Genomic DNA, 18,043 nt, shown 5'->3' with positions numbered 1-18,043 from the left:
TTTTGCTCTGTGTGGTCATGTCCTTCCTTTCCACACCAACAGCATCTTCAAGTCCAGCTATTTCAGACTACATTTGAGAGACTCAGAGAACAAGAGGAGGTCTGACGTATATTGTATTCAGGAGATGAACCAGGTTTAAATGGGAGTCTACTTTAAAAATAAATCTCCAGAGTCACAGGGGTCTGGGAAATAGTGACTCCCTGAGTGATTTATGTATAGGACATCAAACTGGGTTGGCTGAGGTTTTGGCTCAGTTGGACAAAGGTTTCATTTGCCATTATGCAAACCTACTATTCACAGGAAGTGGAGTTTCTGAGGAATGATAGAATCCTGGTGGAGAGGAGTAGACCGTCTCGAGCAGGAGTTTCACAGTCCTTTGTCTTTCCCAAGTTACTCCTTGAATCTGGAGTGTTAGAACTTTAGTTTCCTGAAGATAGGAAAATAGAAAAGCTCAGTGATGGAAACAAGAGAACTTGGCCATACCTCATTGTGAAAAACCCAAGTCATTGTCTCTCTCTGGGTCTCAGTTTCCTCATCTCTCAAATAAGGGGCCATACCAAATGACCCCTAAAATGGCTTCCAGCCCTAACATCCTTTGGGGTCTAATTTTTAATAGGAGATAAAGGGAAAACTGTGCAGTTTACCCAGGTCCCACTGTCCTCCTCACTATTACAACTCACACGACCACCCTGCACACAAACCTGCTCCTTGAGCTGCTCTTGTCCTCAAAAAGCCTTGAGCTCCACAAATGAGAGTATTGTTAATGTTGGCTCACGGTCCTTCCTGATGAGTGGCCAACATTGTTCTGCTCCTTACAGGGGTCCCACTCATATTGTTTGCCTCTGCAGAGCCTCAGCCTGCCTGGAAGATGCCGAGATTGTGCAGCAGTCGTTCGGGCGCCCTGCTGCTGGCCTTGCTGCTTCAGGCCTCCATGGAAGTGCGTGGTTGGTGCCTGGAGAGCAGCCAGTGTCAGGACCTCACCACGGAAAGTAACCTGCTGGTACGTGGGCTGTGGCCGCCATCTTGATTTGGGTATCAGATGGTACTGGGGTGGGGACAGCACAAAGAAAGAGCATGCAAAAGGGGAGGTTCATTTCCAGAGATATGGCTAATTCAACCAAGGGCTGGAATAGACTTCTAGGGTGAAGTGAGAATTGGGCCAAGGAAGGGAGGAAGCAGCTTCAGGGATATGGGTCTGGTCCATAATGTCTTCTTGATTATCTTTACTTCCTACCCTGTCTTCTTGTATAGAGATCCACTCCTTTTAAGCTATTTAGAGATAGTGCCATTAAAATAAACAATACTAATGATAGTAATAACCATAATTACTCCCTCGACTGACCCTACTTATTCTTTCATCTTTTAGCCTTCAAATTATTCCTTTTTAGATAACCTCATATCACTTCCCATTTCCATTCCATTTTTCTTTCCTTATATCTGCTACCAGTTACAAAGTCAGGAAGATAGTACCACAAACCATCTCTAGAAGGAAAAACTCAGGTGCCATTTTCCACTAACTGGTGCCAAATGCCTCCTGCTTCTCAAGGACTGACCTTCTGCAGCCTTTCCATAGCATATAAAAGCCCTTTGTGCCAGGCTGGAACTCCCTCTAGGTCACCATATCTTGCGTGTGTATTTGTTATTATTTATTTGTATTGGGAAATATAAATGAGGGACAATACCAACTCAAGGCTACAAGAAACACTACTGGTGGCCATGACTGAGTTACATCCTATTGTCTGTACCTGCCTGGCGAGGGTGGAATGCACATCACTACATTCTGTGTGTTTTGTCAGTAGAGAAGCTGAGTTAAGGTGGAGAAAAACTTTCTTAAAAACAGAGCAGGTTGCATGTAGAATATAAAATAGAAGGAAAGAGCCCAGGAATCCTGTGAGCTCTATCTCTGAGAGACCCAAGAGACTCTTGATTAGAGACACCCATTGCACAGTCTTTCTTGTTGAGAGCTCACCAGGGAAGAAGCACTGGCTGTGGTCAGAGTCTGTGGGTTCTAGTCCCAGTCCCAGTTCTGTCAGTGGACTGTGGAACCTTGCCAAGTTCCTGTCTCCTCTCTGAGAAATTGTGTATCATTATGTATCCAGGGGAGAGGCGTATGAGATAATTTTTTTTTCCACTGTTACTATTCTGCAGTGTTATAATTCTTAATTCCTAGAGTATGAAGTTCCCAACTCAACAGAGTGGGTGGGATCCTTCTTCTTCTTCCTTTGCTGTCCCGAGTAACTGAAAACTCAAGGCTGCAGCCTCCAGGTCATTTTCCTAAGCAAATGTGTGCCACAGTTGTCTAGTCACAGGGAACAGACAGGGCTCCACGTACAGGACTCCATGACCCCTGCAATGGAAATAATCCTGACTTCCTATCCTTCTATCCAGTTAGAAAGGCACAGGGAAGTGAGTCGCCCCCTCCCTAAGCTCACTGATTGAGGAAAAGACACGATCAGCTCGGAAGAACTGAAAGAACCAGAGGAAGTGCCAGATGGGTGTGGGCAAGTTTGGAGGGAGGTGGCTAGGGGAGGGCATGAGGCACGTTTGCAGACCACTGGGGTACGGCTGAGGCATTATTGAAACTACAGGCCCTAGAAGCCAGACTTCTCCCAAATTTCAACCCAGTGCCCTTCCCAGACTCGAACTGAACCATATTTATTTACTCACTATTCATTAAGTGCCGACAACTACCACCCACCTGCCATTTATTGACGAATTCCTATATATCTGGCTTATAAAGCTTAGAACGTTTACCCTACCTACAAAGCTACAACGCAAGTACACCATCGAGTGGGACGGGGAGTTTGTTGTAGCTGTCGGGCAGGGGTACCAGGAGCCCAGGGGACAAAAAAGGCGCTGTCCGAGCTGAGTCTCAGACGTCTGGGGATGCTCCGAGGTGGAAGAGGGTAGACATCCCCAGTTAGCCCTGTAGGCGACCCCGCACGTGCGGAGGGAGTGGAGGGTGCAGGCGCCGCGCGTGAGGGGCGGGGGAACGCCGCGGCCCGGAGTGGGCGGGGCGTGACGCGCTCGCCGCTTTCCCGCAGGCGTGCATCCGGGCCTGCAAGCCCGACCTCTCGGCCGAGACGCCGGTGTTCCCCGGCAACGGCGACGAGCAGCCGCTGACTGAGAACCCCCGGAAGTACGTCATGGGCCACTTCCGCTGGGACCGCTTCGGCCGTCGGAATGGTAGCAGCACTAGCGGAGTTGGCGCTGCGGCCCAGAAGCGCGAGGAGGAAGTGGTGGTGGGCGAAGGCCTCGTGCCCCGCGGCGATGACGTCGAGACGGGTCCGCGCGAGGACAAGCGTTCTTACTCCATGGAACACTTCCGCTGGGGCAAGCCGGTGGGCAAGAAGCGGCGCCCGGTGAAGGTGTACCCCAACGGCGCCGAAGACGAGTCAGCCCAGGCCTTTCCCCTCGAGTTTAAGAGGGAGCTGACCGGGGAGAGGCTCGAGCAGGCGCGCGGCCCCGAGGCCCAGGCTGAGGGCGCGGCCGCCCGGGCTGAGCTGGAGTACGGCCTGGTGGCAGAGGCGGAGGCGGCCGAGAAGAAGGACGCGGAGCCCTATAAGATGGAACACTTCCGCTGGGGCAGCCCGCCCAAGGACAAGCGCTACGGCGGGTTCATGACCTCCGAGAAGAGCCAAACGCCCCTTGTCACGCTGTTCAAAAACGCCATCATCAAGAACGCCCACAAGAAAGGCCAGTGAGGGCTCAGCAGGCAGAGGCCTCTCTCTGCAGAAAGTTGACCCCGAAGGCCTCTCTTCTGCCCTCCTGCGGCTTCGCAGCCTGGGTGAGGACTCTCCCAGGCAGTGATGGCGCCAGGTATCCCGCCTCTTAAAGCTGTCTGTAGTTAAGAAATAAAACCTGTCAAGTTTCACGAATATTGACTGGGTGAATTGAAAACGCATATCCATCAAGTAAAGGACAGCACATATTGGAGGGTTGATAGTGGTTTCCATGTGACTAAGTGTTAGTATGTTTCACAGGATACACTGAGAATCAAAGGAAAGTGGACTTCCTCCCCGCCCCTAGCAAATGGGTCTTCTAGGGGTCAAATAAGGTGATGGCTCAGTGTGCTGCATTTCCCACTCTCTATTGAGTGGGAAAAGACTGATCAGCCAGCTGATGATTCCTCCAAAAGACAGGATTCCTCCTATTACCCTGGTTCCCACCTGAGTCCAAGAGCCAGTGGGACACAGATGAGCCCCAACGGGAACTGGGAGGGCTCTGGGCTCCGAGGTGGGACGCTGTGGTTAATGCCTCTGTGTATCTAGCAATCTGTGAGAACTTAGGCAAGTCTCTGAACTTCTCTAAAGTGCAGTTCTCTCATTCCTTTCTATTACGAGTGTTATGTGAGGGTTAATGAGAAACTGGAGAGGTCATCTTTTCATCACTGAGAGGCTAAGTGTGAGACGTGAGGGTTGGTATGGGTTCAGATTTGACTGCTCTCCCAGGCTACCCTCAGATACTCTCAAACACAGGATCTCACCCACATAGACATATACCCATGGTGACACATCTGTAGAAATACAGTATGCACAGATGCTTCTTCTAGCTTCTGGGGCTCAAGATTGAAGTCTGTCGTGACCCGCTTGTCATGCCCAAGTTCTCTCCTCCCCAGGTTGCCCAGCTTCAGCCTTCTCTTCATGCTCAGTGCTCTTGCTCAGGCCTCAACTAGCCTAATTGCTTCCTAACCAGCTGGTATCCTGCTCTCTAGTTGCTTTTTCCCCAATCCATTGTACAAATTCTTCATATTACTATATACATACAAAATCTTGCTTTCTCCACATTAGTTGGCTCAAGACACAATCACCCCACCCCCACTCTTCCATCAATTCCAAACAACTGGGCATGACACTTACAAGGGCCCTTCTCGCCGTTTCACTCTCCTTACCAAACTCTACTTCCCTGGTTTTATCACTTCTTCCATCCTCCTCCATCCTCTGCCTGGAATTCTCCACCATTCCCCTCTATTTTGAATGTTACACTGTTTTCAACATGAATCCAGGCTCAAGTCCACTTCTGCTGGGAAAGATGGGATGTTTTGCAGCCAAGCCTGCTCATTTTCAGGGTTTCTGCAGTCAGCCCCTCTGCACTGGAGCGCATGCCATCCAGCTCGGATGGCAAGTTTCTTACTGCACACACATATTGTGCTCTTTTCTTTCAAGGAAACTAAGCTCCACGAGGGCAGAGGTCAGGGGTTGTGTTTCTTACGTCCCCAAGATGTTTTCACAAAGTTGGGGCCACTGGTTTGTAGTCACATGTTCACAGAGTGCATACACAGAGATGCACGTCGCCATGTCAACTGCATCAGTGGATGATACAGATCAATACCAGCTGGGGAATATTTCTGTATGGCACTTCCATATTTACCTCCATATTTTGATATGGATGTTTGCAATTAAAACTGGAATGCACCTGGGAAGTCCTGATATAAAGGGAACGAGAAAGCCAGACTCAAGATAAAGTCTCCCTCAATGTGGGTTCTATGAAATGTGGTTGTACCCTAGTCGCTGTAATGAAGAAATGTCCCAGGCCTTCCCATCTGAGGATGCTCCCATGCTGGGAATCCTGGGCCTCCTGTTTGCATCTTGGTAGCATCCTTTCACTTACTCCCCTTCAGTTCAAGGCAAGTAAAGTAATGGTAGGTGGGGGTGGCTAAATGTCAGTGGTTAATGCTGGTGGTATTTTCAGATCCTGTTTGCATCTCAAAAAACCATTTACTTTAAAGAAATCAAATACACAACTGTGCAGTGACAACATTAACATTTATTTGAAAAGGGCACTGGGAATTCACAACTAATAGTCCTAAAGAATAATCTTGCTAACAGTCCTTCTTCCTACACACCAAACGCCCCCCCCACCTCAATCCTCCTTCCCCTTCCTTCAAATTACTTTGATTCAATGAGTTCAAAATACAGAAAACTGCCACAGGCACTAATTCTGCACTCACATATAAATACATCAGCTATTATATACAAACATTGTCAACTATGAACTACATTATACACACATGCACACGCATGGGCACACACACACTCAACCAGGTCATGAAGGTCTTAAGTGGACACAGACATGTTATAATGTATGAGTAACGCTGCAGCATTTGTGGATTTACAGCTCTGCACTCCACAGGCCAGAATCAACAGCCATGGAGGAAGAGCTCAAAAGGGGAAGGTGATGGGCTGGGGCCCCAAGGTCCCCTGAAGGAGAAAAGACTTGGTCAACCTGGTTGGTGATAAAAGACAGAATGGAAAACAGACCACAGAGCCCTCCCCCACGTCTGTATCCCCTCCCTGCTCCCCCAGCTGGCAGGCCACACCACCACCGTTTTTCTGCAGACTTCAGTCCTAGGCCAGATTTGGGATAAGGGGCATTTTAACTAGAAGATTTCTAGGGTCATGAGATGAAGAAGTAACATGCTGCCCTAAGCCTTCTCCCCGGACATAAGGCAGATACCTTGTTTCAGCACAACCTGCCTTCCAGGGTCTGTGGGTCCAGAGAGTTGGGTGTGGCCTGCCTGCCTCCCTGTCTACCATCAAACTTAATATTCAGCCTAATAGCTCAGGTCTAGTCTTTTCCCATAAGCCCCAACTGGCAGCTGCCATTTCATGGTCATGAAAAGGAATTGGGAGAAATAGCCTCACTTCTCAATGAGACACTTTCTACCCAGGGACAATGGAATAGTATCTGGAAGGTTTCCTGACCCAGGGGCTCCAAGTGAAGCCAAGAGGTCTGGCCTTTTAGGCATCAAAGCAACTGCAAGGCTGTTCTGATCCTTAAGCCAGTTGAAACATATCCTTTGGGACTGAGAACACCCAGGGCAAAGGGCAATGCCTCCATGACCCCTGCACCTCAGGCACTTTAGATGATCCCAGCCCTGCCTTTTCACTGCTCATTCGTCTATACTGATGCTTGAGGTGGAGGGCTGGACAGAGGAGAATGTCTGAGGACTTTTCTATTTCTTATTCTGATCCACCCAGGCTCCTTCTCAGGGGAGGAGGTGTTCAGAAGTCAAGAAATCACTTATTTCTACTTTTCAGAAAGAGGAAAATGGGAACAAGAACAGGCCATGGTGGATCCCTTTGCAAGGAAAACCAGAAGGAGCCTCCAGGGTCATACTGGGGCTCTCCTCTCAGCTGCTTTTGACACACTCATGTGACTCAACCAAGTTCAGTGAACTTCCAAATCCCCAGTACATCCGTGCTACTGGGTTCTGTCAGTATTCCAGCCAATGGGCCCTACCCCTTGCCCACGAAGACGAGTCTTCAGTGGTTTGGGGGAGCAACTGGTTTGGATGGCTTTGTTAACTCAAAATCATAACATAGAAGGGTAGCAAAGAGGGCTCGTCACTTGACACAGTGTCACTGGATCCCATAGGGCTTGAAAGGCAGGAAGAGTGATGCTAGGCTGAAAGCCTGGGTACCCACCATTCTCTGCTTGGCTTCTCTTCTAGGGCTTGGGAGGGCCAGGGGAGGGTGACGGATACTGCTTAATTTATCATTGACTTGTTTGAGTCAATGTTCATCTTAAGCTTTTTGATTCCGAGGCATCTTTGGCCAGAAGCCAGGTTCTACAGCACGTCAGCAGGCAAGCCAGTATTCCACTGAGTGTGACTTTAAATTGAAACTGAGAAGAGGGCCACTCAAGATGTGGTCAGGTCTCCAAAAGCAGCACATCTCTGCTAGGCAGCAGTGACATAAAGAGAAAGCTGTTTCAGAGAGAGGAAACAGCAGTGGAGTATATGGAGACGGACATCCTGCACCTTTTCCTTCACTCTGTTCCCAGGGTGGGGATGAGGGAGAGAGAGTAGATGGACCCTGAGGTCTCTGGTTCTGGGGCTGGCACTAGAAGAAGGCTCTAGGGAATGACTCCCAAGTCCCAGAGCCAGGACCCCCAGGCAGGGCTCAGAGTACAGATGCCATGGGGTGGACCCCACAGTCAGAGAAGCATGAGAGAAAAACAGGGCCTCATGTCAAAGCCAAGCAGGGGAAGAGCCAGTGAAGACATGATTGTGGTTCAAGATTTAGATTTTCTCCAACATGTCTTCCAAAGATTACTTGTCTTCAAGTTTGTTTCTAGTTATTTTAATCTTGGTTTCTTACTAAAGAGATATTAAAGTAAGGAGAGATCTCAGTCCATGCTTGTAAAGTTGGGTTGAGCATTAGCCAAAAGCCATAGTGCAGAGCCAAAGGCCATGGTGGGAGCAGGGGCCAGCCCCCCTTGGCCCCAGAGTCGTGTAGACCCTCTGGAAGTTGCAGGCTCACAGCACAGAGGCAGTGATCAAGGCAGGAAACCACAGGAATGAGGGTCAGACAGCCCTGCTATCCAACAAGTTTACTGCACATGCAGTAAGAAAGTACCTAGGTTCAGATTCTCCTGGTTTGGGCAAATACACCTCTCTGTTCTGATAATCAGGCTCTCACAGTCCACCTGTGCTCGGCCATGCACAGGGATGTGATCCGAGAGGGTCTTGAGAAGACTGCCCTCTCCTTAGCAGAAATGGCCTGCTTCTGACCCCACCCCACGCTGTCTAAAACTGTACCCTCAAAAGGGGTTCCTTTGGGTCAAGAAATCTACTCACTCTCCCTCTTTTCAAAAGCAGTTTCTCCAGGGAGGAATCATTTGACCATTCTCCCATTATCAGCTCAAAAATTATAGGAAGTTATACTGGAAAAGAAGCAAAGGTCTACCCTGGGCCAGAGGGTACTTCCCCAGGAAGAGGCCCAGGGGAGGTTCTGCCAGAGGTGGCTCACATTGGGATCTTCAGGAAGAAAGGCATCAAAGAGACAGAATTGACTCGGGAGAACATCCCTCTGGACGAAAGAGGGGAGACACTACAGAGGGGGACAGACTTGCCCACTTCTGCCTGTTGCTCCCCTACAGGAGGCCAGCAGTTGGGGAGCAGGAGCCCCCTCTATCAGCGGCTTCATCCTCTGCTGCCCCCCACTCCCACCATGGGGTGTCTACCCCAGCTCCTGTTATAAGGGCTCAGTATTAACCAACATTAGAAAGAACTAAGGAGAGGCAACTGGCAACGTGAGCCACGGAGTGGAAGAAACATCAAAGATTTGGAGGCCTTTGGTCCCTTAAATGGGGGAGGAGAAGGAGATGCTCTGGAGATCAGCTCCCGTTTTCCAGCTCCCACACGCCACTGCTTTGCAGGAGGAGCCGGCCTCGCTTCCTCCTTAACACGTCTTCAGCTTCCTGTCACCAACTGTGCCGCTCCCTGCCCAGGACTACGCACCGCCACCTTCCCCCATCCCCCTACCCCCCACCCCGTGAAAGCCATCACTCACTACATTAAGCACAGCTTCCTGGGACCTCAGCCTTTCTCTGGAGGACCTCCCCTCCACCCCTACCCCCTCACTTTTGGCTCCAGGCTGACACAGAGGAGAAGACAAAGGGCACAGGTGGTATGCTTATTGGCCCCAGAGGGGCAGGTGGCTGGATCTCCCTCAGGGAAGACAAAGAGGAAGCAGGGAGGGGAGGGGCCCATAGGAGGTGAGGGGGCCTGGGGCTCCACCTTGCTTCACTGGGGAGGTGCTGCTGTCCAAGGTGCTTATTCTCTGAGATCCCAGTCAGATTTCCACATCATAGGGATGGGCGTGAAGGCGAGCTCCTCCCTCAGACCCTGCCCCTCGGAGAAGCTGTGTCTTGAATTCAGTATACGCAGAGATCAGGAAACTTCATCTCATAGACAGGGATCGAGTGGTTCTGAGGCTGGCCATAGGCTGCAGTGATGGTTCCCGATGGGCTTGGAGGGGGCCTGGGGCAGAAACACAAGGAAGAGAAAGACATGAGGAAGGGGTCCAAGGGTCCCACCTTGTGCAACAGAGCAGCTGATTGAGGTTTCTCTTTGAATAGGGACAAGAGATTTTGTCACTCCATGGGTTCCAAGGTTTCAAGCTGTTCTAGAATCTTCAGCTTGAAGTCAAGCTTCATTGCTGGTTCCATAGTGACTGTTGCTTTAGAAGGTAAAAGTGCTAGCTTGGGACACTAGGACCCCTGGCTGTTTTCCAGGGTTCACTGAGCTGTCTCTTTCTCCCTTCAGTCTCTGTTTCCTTATCTGGGGAAAGCTGGTGGCCGAGCCCTTGATACAGAGGCTGGGGGCAGGGAGGGCTAAAGACAGGTGTGAAAGGAGGACTTAGGGGGAGGGGTACCTACACTTGGCCCCAAGGTGGGGGTCCCCTGCCCTGGGCTGCCACTTACCGGATAGTGATTTCAAAGATCTGATTGAGTTTGCTCTGCAGTAGTGATGCCTAGAGACAAACAGAGAAGAAAGTGAACTGGGGGCTCCCCACACCTTGACTCCCAAGCCTACTGGTCCAGTATGCACTGGAGGTGCAGGGCAGCTGCAATCTTAGGAAAGAAACTGCTGTGAGCTTGTTTCTAGTGCTTATCAGTGGACCCTAACAGTGAGTTCACATCAGACAGAGGAGCCCAGCAAAGGCCTACTTGGGACAGCACAGAGGCCAGGCACCCCAGAAAGGGGTGGAGCCAAAGGCCATGGTGGGAGCAGTTCTGGAAGGGCCCTTAGCTCCTCCAAATGGGGCAACAGGGCCTATTGGGCAGAGTCTGGAGGTTTGGAGCTGGTTCCAGCTCTCTCCTTAACTCCCAAGGAGCAGCTGTGCAAAGCTGATGTATTAGGGAAGACACTCTCTCTGGTCCCCTCTGGCTCCAACTAAGCCCATGGACACAAAGAGTGAGACTGCACTCAACTCTGAGCTCACAAAATGAGCACCTCTTGAGATGGGACAAGAACTTAGTATAATATAGACTCAGAAAAATCTGTATTATACTTATTTGTATTTTTATATACCATAATGCATATTACTATAATTATTATAACATATGAGAGGTTTGAATAGATGTATATATATTAGAAATACATATATTAGAAAGTTACATGTATTTTTATGGAGAGGAAAATGTACAATTAAGTATGTTATCTGTAGACTTCAGATATTTACAATTATGTTTCATTGTTACTAAGATGGACCCTGGGTCTAACAAATCCTGGTCTATCATTTTCAAGAAATGTTTGCACTCCTCCCTTACCCAGAGACATCAGACTGTCTTTCTAGTTGTCTGGTGCCCTCTCATTCAAAGTTTGCACTCCTCCCTTACCCAGAGACATCAGACTGTCTTTCTAGTTGTCTGGTGTCCTCTCACTCAAATTTCTTTTCCAAGGCCAGGCTGTACCATTCTACCCACCAGTGTCCCCCAGTTGGAAGCTGGCCATCTTTCCTGTGTCACAGCCCCTCCTGTCATCACTCCATAATGTGACAGTCCTAATAGCAACCTCACATGAGAAGGAGATAAGCTGATAAATGGAAGATGCTCTGGTGAACAGTGAGTGCTATTTATGTTCTTCCTCTGATGATTATTAGTATTATAATCTGTTCAGTACAGGAGGCGCTGAGGTCAGGATTTCTCCCTTACATGAAAATTGTGATGTCTGGAGGGGTGTATAACTAATAGGCTTTTGGTTCATGGGGAATCAATGCAGTATGGGGATCTAAACCCTAGTGTCTAGTGACAATGGTACCAAGAAACTCAGTCCTGCCCTGGACACACATCCTGTGTCCAGTTGGTCCTGAGATGGGCCCCGTTCCACCTCACTTACCCGGGCCCCGCAGTGCGCTGCAATCTCCTCAAAGGGCGCCTTCTGGAACTTCTCTACCACCTGTCGCCGCCGTTCCCGCTCCTGCTCCTCAACAGCCACGCTGTCCACTGTGGTGGAGAGCTAGGTCAGCACACGGGTCCTGCCCGCTGATGTGGCCCCAGATGGCCACCAGCTTTCCGCTCTGCCAACGAGGGGCAGGGTGGCACGGAGGGTGTGGTGCCATCACTTGGCCCCAGGAGGGCTAGACCCTTTCCTGATTCTGCCCAAGAGCTCAGCCCTCTTCCCTACGAGTCCAAAAACTAGTTAAGTAGACCCTTAATTGGGGCTAAAGCTCCATGTAGCTGCACTTGCTACTGGGACTTTCTCTCTCTTATTTTTTGGTTTGTCCTATTCAGAATTTTATTTTTCAAAATGATGATTCACTTCCCTACTCACATAAATGTATTGTACCTTCCCACTCCTTTGAGACTTTAAATAAAATGTTTCCATCTTTATCAAGAGTTAACTGACATATAACATGGTATAATTTTAAAGCACCAGACGTATGATTTGATACAGATATGTATTGTGAAATTATTACTACAATAACATTAACTAATCTGCCACTGGGACTTTAAACTAAGTTTCTGGAGCAGGAAGTACTATGGGGGTAACATGAAAAGGGACATGAACAATGGAAAAGCCAGTGAAAATCCCCTATGGCAGAGCAGTCTGAGGCCATTTAGTTTAAGGCTTCTACGTATTCCTCGTGGCCTCCAAAATGAAAAAAAAAAAAAGAGAGAGAGAAAGCTATGAAATATGTGCATCATGCCCAGCTTAAAAAGACAGAGCAGTGAAACATGCAGAAAGAGTACCACGAATGATGACAAAAATAAACATTTGTCATCAGCAGAAAAATTCTCTAATTTGGGATACTTCACTATCCAATAATTCAGATGAGGTAATAATACTGCATTTTAAAATCCACTGTCATTATTAAATATTAATAGGATTTGGTCTTAATAGCTTTCATTGATCAACTTGCTCTTTTGTATCACACTCCCCCAAAAAAATTGTCAACGTATTTATGCAAATTAGAATTCCTTTTTCACCTGTCTGATTGGCCATAACTCTCAACCAGCTACTTTTAACGGCAACCGTCAGTAGAAAAAGGGTTCCTGGCATAGGCCACTGACCCCTGTTAAGAGAGGGGGACTTTTTTTTTTTTTTCTGGATGAAATCCTTTTATTCACCAAAATTCTCTCTTCAAATTGTTTGCTATACAGTTTACCTCGCATGTAGAACAAGCACAAACTTTTTGGAGAGGGAGACTTTTAATTGCAGCTTCGGTAGTTGTGAAGAGTTTAGAGGAAACTGCCAGCCTCTCCCCTGACATCCGTGTGAACCATGCTTGGGAGGGCAGCAGACAAGTCGCAAGCATACCCACACACACCCCAGGACCCAGCCCCACCTGCCTCTCCCCGGGGTCCTCCCACTCACCAATGGCCTTCTTCAGCGTCTCGTAGGTGATCTCCTCGGCAGGCACTCGCTGTGGGAGAAGGGACAGAAGTGCACAGAATGCTCAGGAAGGTGGAGAAGGAGAGGGAGGAGGCGGCAGCCTCGGCTTCCTCAGTTACCTGGTAGCCCCTTCACTTCTCAGAAGACTGTCCCAAAGGGCAGGAACTCCCTCAGGACACCCGCATTCTTACCAGGGTCTCTGGAAGCTCTGTGCCTCTGAGCAGGCACAGACCCACTGACTGAAGGGAGGCAGTGAGCGATGGAGGCTAGCTCCTCAAGAGCCACAGGTCTCACCTGAAAGAACTCACTGTCCCTTCCCTCTCCCTGCCCTCCTCCCAGAGGATCCGCTTAAGTCCCCTGGGAAGAAAACATTGTAATTCAAACAAGTCTTCAGAAAAACGTCACAGAAAATATTCAAAACAAGAGAAGGCGGTTAGCAAATATAATCTCATATGAAAATGTCAAAAACTGACTAACATTTTTGTTCCCTTGTGGCTCAGCTGGTGAAGAATCATCTGCATTGCAGGAGACCTGGGTTCAATCCCTGGACTGGGAAGATCCCCTGGAGAAGGGAAAGGCTACCCACTCCAGTATTCTGGCCTAGAGAATTCCATGGACTGTATAGTCCATGGGGTCGCAAAGTCGGACACGACTGAGTGACTTTCACAACAACAACATATGTGTAGGGTTCTCAGCGAGTCACTCAATTGCAACTGCAAAATATGTTACCATAGAGAGCAATTGTTTTACTCTGAAGACTCATTCACTCTGAAGGTTTATTCTTTGTATGTACATTCATCCATCCATCCACCCATCCATCTGCTGTCAGTACTGACCAACATCAGACGGTGACAGGGAACCATGTGGTAGTGAGAGAGTAAAGGAAGACAGATCACAGGGTAAGGGCAGGTGGAGAGAAGCTGATGGAGGAGGTGGACCACAAGCTGGGCACTGAAGAAAGGGAGATTCATGAACGTGGAGGCGGAGAGGAAGGGTGATTCCAACATGGGATTCCATACTAGCAAAGACATGGAGATGAATGAGATAGCATGGGGGAGACTGAATACAGACCAGCCAGACAGGAGGGGAGACGAAATGGCCGGGTACTCCTGACTCCAAATGGCTCTGAATGCCAGGCACTGGGTTGGGAATTTGACCAAACCAGCATTTGTTGATCACCTGCTACGAGCCTGGTATTTGAGGGCTACGGGGAGTCACCGAGGGACTCTGGAGGAGTGGGGAAGGGGCATGGTGGGCTGGCTTGTAGAGACAGCTTCTCTCTCTCTGTCCTTACCCAGCGATCTGTCTTCCTTTACTCTCTCACTACCGCACGGTTCCCTATCACCTCACCTGTGAATATCTGATGTTGGTCAATACTGACAGTGGATGGATGGGTGGGTGGATGGACAGACAAAGAATAAACCTTCAGAGTGAATGAGTCTTCAGAGTAAAAGTGGAAAAGGAAGTGGAAAAGCATGGCAGAGGGTGGAGGCCCCCACACCCTTGCTCTAGCTACTCAGCCATCCCTGGGCTGAGCTGACTCTCAAAGAGGGGGAGGAACCCGCGTCAGTGACGGGGAGGCCAGCAGGGAGCAGGTGGCTGTGTACCCAGGGGAGCATTTCTCTTCCTTCTGCTGCTTTACTTTATTTATCCATTTCTAAGGGTCTCTTGACTCTCGGGAAGGAAGAATTATAACTACGGAGGGGACAGCAGCCAGCTACACTGTGGTCCTAACACGTGTGAGGCTTCCAGCCCTGCAGAACCAGAAGGGCCTTGGAGGACACCTGGCTCAACCTCATTCCGCTTCTTCAATTAGCGCGAGTCAGAGCTTCCTTCCTTCCATGGGAAGCTTCCAGACAAGCCTCAAAAAGCCCTGCCCTGGAGGTCTGCCCCAGTAACTGAGGAGTTGAAGGAATGGCTGCGGGCATGGTTGGGGGAGGCTTGATCTTGACCCCGTTGATTTGTCTTCGCCCCAAGCCCACTGGGGAGAAACTGGGTGTCCAAGCTGCCCTCCATGGCTATGCCAGGCTGTTCGTGCTGAAGGACCCTGCACATATTCTTGTCCCAATTCCACCCAGATGTGTGTCCTCCTCACTTCTTGCTAAGTTCCCTCTCGTCTCTATTAATTCCCTTAATTGGCAGTGAAGTGTGAGAGTCACTCAGTCGTGTCCAACTCTTTGCCACCCCATGACTATACAGTCCATGGAATTCTCCAGGCCAGAATACTGGAGTCAGTAACCTTTCCCTTCTCCAAGGGATCTTCCCAACTCAGGGATCGAACCCAGGTCTCCCGCATTGCAGGCAGATTCTTTACCAGCTGAGCCACAAGGGAAGCCCTTAATTGACAGAGTCGCCATTAAAAGCATCTGTACTGTGGGGAGGGGATAAATTGGGAGATTGGAATTGACATATACACACTACTATATATGAAATAGAAAACTAATAAGGACCTACTGTATAGCATGGGAACTATACTCAATACTCTGTAAAGGCCTGTATGGGAAAAGAATGTAAAAAAGAGTGTATATATGCATATGTACAACTAATTAACTTTGCTGTACAGCAGAAACTAATACAACATTGTAAATCAACTACACCCCAACAAAAAAAACTATAAGAAAAACAAGTGTACTGTGTCCTGAAGCTTCTGCTCCCTCAGGAGGCCTTTCTCCCTCCTCTCTGCCCTGCCCCCATTTCTTTCTCATTTGAGGAAGTAAATTTGGTATTTCCACTATGACTCCTTATTCTCTCTGACTTGTGGGTACATCTGCTTTATTTTATGAGGCAGAAGTAATAATGGCAGAAGAGATACCACATGTTAATTTAAACAGAAATTAGATATTCACAGCCCTTAAGAGATGATAGAAGAAAGAGCGATCTTTAAGCTACATCTTTCTCTTTAAAAAGCACCTTTCTTGACATATCTGGAAGAGACATTGTGAAAGTTATTTTTGCCTTCATCCTCTCCGTGAGGCCTTCCAATTTCCAACACGAATCAGGTTCACCTCCATCGTGAATGCAGAATGACACCCAGCAAGCCTTTCAAGACTGATTTTTAGAACATCCTCATGGGAGTGTATGGAGGTTCAATTACTTTTTCCAGATGAATGGAAATGTCTAGGATATATATGACGAGACCCAGAAAGAAAACAGGGCTTACTTGAGAAATTTACCTTCCATGCATCCTTAAATGCGTAGTGCAGTTAAGGGGGCCTGGATCATGGAGTGTCTGACCACCTGCCAAGGAGGCAGAATCAGTCCCCTCCCCCAGGGATGCTAAGCTTCTCCAGGACAGCGGATCAAGAAGCAGACACTCACCTCCTCCTTCTCTGGGCTGTTCCTTGATTCCACCTCCACCTGCAGGGAAATGGTCTCTCCAATGCTCTTCCTCTTGGATAAGCGATCCTCATCTGGGAAAAGAGAAGCCTGGAAGCTAGAGTCCCCCAGCCCTGGAGAGGGAGCCAGAAGCATGCCTCCAGCACCATCTCCCATCTTCCTGCCCTCCCTCCCCCAACCCCTCCTGGCCTGGCCAGGTCCTCAGAGGGCTCAAAGGGATTTATACCCTGGGGGCTACAGCTGGAGTTTATAGAGGGCTGTGCGACTTCTCTGCCCCTCTTAGGCTGCTGAGTTTTGCTCTTTAGGGCTAAGATTTTGCAATCATTGATGAGCGCAAAGAAGCTGCTTATGACCAGAAAGCACGGGCATCGCCTGCTAATAGCTCCAGCAGCTGTCATTTGCGTAGCATTTGCTCCTATGGGCATTTGCCTCTTCCCTCTAAGGCAGGTATTATTAACATTCCTATTTTACAGCCAAGGCAACTGAGACTCAGAGATGCCAAGGGACTCAGCTAAGAATTTTCAGGAGGGAAGTTGTAGAGAACCGGGTCTCTGACTCCGTAGTCCATGGGTGCTCTTTACAGCACAGTGGGGGCGTCTCCCATTCACAAGCCAGGCTGTCTCGTTGGCCAGTTATTCCCAAGGACCCTGCACTGAGGGGCAGAGGTGGGGACGCTGAGGATCTCACCACGGATTCCCAGTGTGACATCCAAGTTGCCATGGAAGGCGACAGAAGGGCTCACAGGTCCCTTCCATTCCAGCCCTTACTTGGCCAAGAAAAGCCAGAGGCAGGCTTGGAAGTGCTCGAGCAGAGCTCCTACCTGTCAGCTGAGGGATGTAGGGCACGCAGAGCCTGTCGGCATTGTAACCACTGCCACCCAGGACTTCACTGATCTTGCTCTGGCGGAAGAGCAGCTCGATCACCACTCCGTCAAGGTTGTGAGTCAGCCTGGGAGACAGAGACGGGGGAGAGGCACGTGAGAGCCCTCGGTGACCAGGCTGACTTCCGGATGCCCTTCCTTACTATAAATGTAATGCTCAAGGGAGTGCCCTGGTGGCCCAGTGGTTGGGATTTCAGGCTTTCACTGCCGTGGCCTGGGTTCAATCCCTGGTCTGGGAACTGAGATCCTGCAAGCTGTAGCAAGGTAACACTTACTATACGAAGTGACAGAGGAGCGAAAGAAAAAAAAAACCACCTACAGTCTCACTTCCCAGAGAGAACCATATCCACATTCTGTGTAGGTTCCCTCAGTCGTACATATTGATGCACACATGCAAACATTCCCCCACCCTCCACAGTACTGTTCCGGGACCTATTTTATTCACCTATTATGCAGTGACTATTTCACATGAACTACTCTTCCAAACCATTGTGGGTGGGCTACCAGTTGTCTAATGGTATGGACAGGCCGTAATTTATAAAGCCATCCTCTATTGTGGGATATTTTGTTTTTTTCAGATTATTTTTTCCTTGAGTTCCCCTGATGTTGAAGTGACGCTGGCCCACAGACTACAGTCTGAGAAGGCTGCTTGGATTGGTGGAGTGGCTTCTCCAGGATGTGTTCCCCTGGGCTTGGCCAAAGTA

General features: G+C 49.1%; 2 protein-coding genes across 4 annotated transcripts in view; one reads left to right on the top strand and one right to left on the bottom strand.

Moving 5' to 3' along the window:
* The first annotated feature begins 868 nt into the window (after positions 1–868).
* POMC (proopiomelanocortin) lies at positions 869–3,878 on the top strand. Its single transcript, XM_081592781.1, has 2 exons — positions 869–1,000; positions 3,045–3,878. The coding sequence occupies exons 1-2, from the start codon at positions 869–871 to the stop codon at positions 3,702–3,704; spliced, it is 792 nt and encodes a 263-aa protein (XP_081448907.1). The 3' UTR covers positions 3,705–3,878.
* A 5,528-nt stretch (positions 3,879–9,406) lies between these two features.
* EFR3B (EFR3 homolog B) overlaps positions 9,407–18,043 on the bottom strand; it is a 91,815-nt gene continuing 83,178 nt past the window's right edge. For 2 of the 3 annotated variants that reach the window (XM_081592738.1, XM_081592741.1), the window contains exons 18-23: positions 17,280–17,407; positions 16,442–16,533; positions 13,106–13,154; positions 11,627–11,733; positions 10,210–10,259; positions 9,407–9,766 (exon numbers count right to left, since the gene is read on the bottom strand). In XM_081592738.1, coding sequence (XP_081448864.1) covers positions 9,661–9,766; positions 10,210–10,259; positions 11,627–11,733; positions 13,106–13,154; positions 16,442–16,533; positions 17,280–17,407 — 532 coding nt within the window. In that variant the 3' untranslated portion in view covers positions 9,407–9,660. Of the gene's footprint in view, positions 9,767–10,209; positions 10,260–11,626; positions 11,734–13,101; positions 13,155–16,441; positions 16,534–17,279; positions 17,408–18,043 lie in introns of all 3 variants that reach the window. The other variant, XM_081592740.1, reaches the window with a different exon arrangement.

The sequence above is a fragment of the Giraffa tippelskirchi genome, chromosome 4 (genome assembly GCF_054371585.1).
Source record: "Giraffa tippelskirchi isolate mGirTip1 chromosome 4, T2T-mGirTip1v1.2.pri, whole genome shotgun sequence".
In the NCBI taxonomy this organism is placed as follows: Eukaryota; Metazoa; Chordata; class Mammalia; order Artiodactyla; family Giraffidae; genus Giraffa; species Giraffa tippelskirchi.
The sequence above is the reverse complement of the archived record's forward strand: the minus strand, read 5'-3'. Positions and strand labels throughout refer to the sequence as shown.

Bases quoted from the DNA above. Each gene is read 5' to 3' on its own strand.
- POMC (XM_081592781.1), top strand. From the start codon at position 869: ATGCCGAGATTGTGCAGCAGTCGTTCGGGCGCCCTGCTGCTGGCCTTG. The intron at 1,001-3,044 runs GTACGTGGGCTG...GCTTTCCCGCAG, and splicing joins CCACGGAAAGTAACCTGCTG to GCGTGCATCCGGGCCTGCAA.